Raw genomic sequence first — 2,391 nt, 5'->3', positions numbered from 1 at the left:
CAGTACTTTTGAGGTGTAAGACAGCTAACGCTGACGCCCACATGTTCGACTCCACTGCTGAAGCTCAGGCATGGGCCTTCTCTTTGAATCTCGGGAAAGGCGCCGGTTGAACGCGAATCGTTTGTGTTCACCGCGGAAAGCGGCAGGCATCAGACACACGGCACAAAGCGGAGGAAATGTGTGCTGATACCTACTCATTTTAACAGCAATGATCCACTTTCGTCTGAACACACAGTTCACCATTCTAAAATGGAACCCAGTTTGCCACTGAAGTCTAGTTAGGACAGGAAGCTTTGGTTTGATTTTGCATTGTTTTCGCGATAAATGTCCAAGGCAATGTCATCACCGTCTTCAACTCTTCCCTGAATTTAGTTTGAGTAGCTGCATAAATACACGTGTTTGCACAGGAACTCAAATACATGAGCATATATCCGCTTTCAGTGGCGATATACGAAGGGGCTGCATAATCGCCTCGATACTGACCGATGTTTGTCAATCTGGTAGTTAAAAAACTAACGATAGATGTCAGCCACAATAGTATAACACTGCCAGATACACCGAACAGTAAAATGATGGATCTCCTTCGGTTCTCTATCTCTGGATCGCTCTGATTCTCGCTGCTGTGCCCCCGGAGTCCCCTGCGGGCTCTGCTGGCCACTAAAATACGTCTGACTGTCAAACAATTAAACAGTAATATCAAAGCAAATGGAAACCATGCAACAAAAATACTTTCCAACCAAGAGTACGCGGCACCTGCAGGCGATGAAAAGAATTCCACTCTGGGGCGGCAACCCCAGCGAACATTTTTAATTATTTTCTCAGATTCATAGGCAAACCAAAAAGGGAGGCTCTGTGAACAGATCAGGACAGAGAGCGTTGTTATAACCGCGGCCGCAGTTCTCACTCTGCAATACTTGCTTTTAAACATCTCACAGCATATAGCTACAAATCGGTCAAATGTAAACGAGACTGTAAACCACACTGACACATAGAGGGTGACACATTGCAAGTACATAATGAACTTACAAACGGCAGTGTAGGACAGGAACGAATGTGCAAAGTGATAACTGAAAATGCGGTACACCAATATATTGACGACCATCACCAGTAGATCTGCTGTTGCCATGGCCACCATGTAGACAGAGATACATTTAGAAAGGCCGCAATTCCCCCTGCAGAGAATCACGATTGTCAGTACGTTTGCTGTGAGAAAGAAAGAGAAGAGGTAAGTCACGGAGAGACACAGATAAAACTCACAGCATATTGAAGGGAAATGTTCGGATGTGTCCCTGCATAGCGTTCGGTGCGCGGATTCCTTATCACTAATACAGGCGAGGGTGAAGTCACTTTATTTAAAATAATTGTTGGAAGTGCCAGGGAATCAGCCTCGCCCTTCTTCAGTACACAGAGGAATGTTGAGCCTCCGATGCAAAAGATCTGTCGGTCTGAACAGCATCTCTCCGGCCGCACGGATTGGTACAGTTCCCGCTGAAGTTTACCAACTTCTCTCAGTGAATACATGACTCTGCAATTGGGACATCCCCTGAATCTGTTGCATAATCACAAACAGTGAGACAGTCAACAGCGAATCGGCAACAGGATACTTTGACTTACCGGGAACGCCAAATGCTGCGAGAATATGGTAGTAAATGTCCCTTATCTGTAGGATGATTGGCCGGACCATTTTCTTTTGAAGATTTGTGTGAATTCTACGCGGCTTCACTGTGCCGACTGGAGTGCGTCTGAGATCTTTAAATTCTCCCCCTTTTATAACACAATCGGTGCCCCGTGAGAAAATCAGGTTACACAATCATTGACGTTAGTTACACTCACTTAACAAACAAAGCGAGATTTTCCACTACAGTATGCTCCAGAGGCCAATGGGATATTGTACAGATCAGTCCATAGTCACCGTCCATTAAAATCAATGAATGGAGAATAGTATCAGAGGGAACGCACTCTGTGCATGCTCCCTGAACGCTGAATAGAACATCCTACCCGGACACGGCGCTTGGTTCTTGTAACTCAAATTACTGCGGTGAAATCTTCAGTCAGCCACTATATAACTAAAATATGTTTTGTAGGGTGCTGATGACTGATTATGAAGTAGCTCTACCATTACTGGGCGTGACGCTATTCTAACGTTACCGGTGGTGACCCTACTCTAACATTACGGGTGGTGACCGTACTCTAACATTACTGGTGGTGATCCTACTCTAACATTACTCGTGGTGATTCTACTCTAACTTTATCGGTGGTGACCCTACTCTAACATTACCGGTGATGACCCTACTCTAACATTACTGGTGGTGACCCTACTCTAACATAGAAACATAGAAACACAGAAAATAGATGCAGGAGTAGGCCATTAGGCCCTTCGAGCCTGCACTG

The 2,391-nt window shown here is 45.3% G+C and overlaps 1 protein-coding gene across 1 annotated transcript; it reads right to left on the bottom strand.

Annotated features, from left to right (window-relative positions):
• Nucleotides 1-274: 274 nt before the first annotated feature.
• On the bottom strand, nt 275-1,684 carry LOC139250582 (probable G-protein coupled receptor 139). The gene is made up of 2 exons (XM_070872980.1): nt 1,615-1,684; nt 275-1,203 (listed from the first exon to the last, which is right to left on the bottom strand). The coding sequence occupies exons 1-2, from the start codon at nt 1,682-1,684 to the stop codon at nt 275-277; spliced, it is 999 nt and encodes a 332-aa protein (XP_070729081.1).
• Between the last annotated feature and the right edge of the window lie 707 nt (nt 1,685-2,391).

The sequence above is a fragment of the Pristiophorus japonicus genome, unplaced genomic scaffold, assembly GCF_044704955.1.
Source record: "Pristiophorus japonicus isolate sPriJap1 unplaced genomic scaffold, sPriJap1.hap1 HAP1_SCAFFOLD_394, whole genome shotgun sequence".
Lineage (NCBI taxonomy): Eukaryota > Metazoa > Chordata > Chondrichthyes > Pristiophoridae > Pristiophorus > Pristiophorus japonicus.
Note: the sequence above shows the minus strand (reverse complement) of the source record. Positions and strands in the feature narration are given on the sequence as shown.

Coding starts and splice junctions, on each gene's coding strand:
- LOC139250582 (XM_070872980.1), bottom strand. CDS start 1,684: ATGGTCCGGCCAATCATCCTACAGATAAGGGACATTTACTACCATATT. Junction 1,204..1,614: donor CGCAGCATTTGGCGTTCCCG/GTAAGTCAAAGT, acceptor TCTTTCTCACAG/CAAACGTACTGACAATCGTG.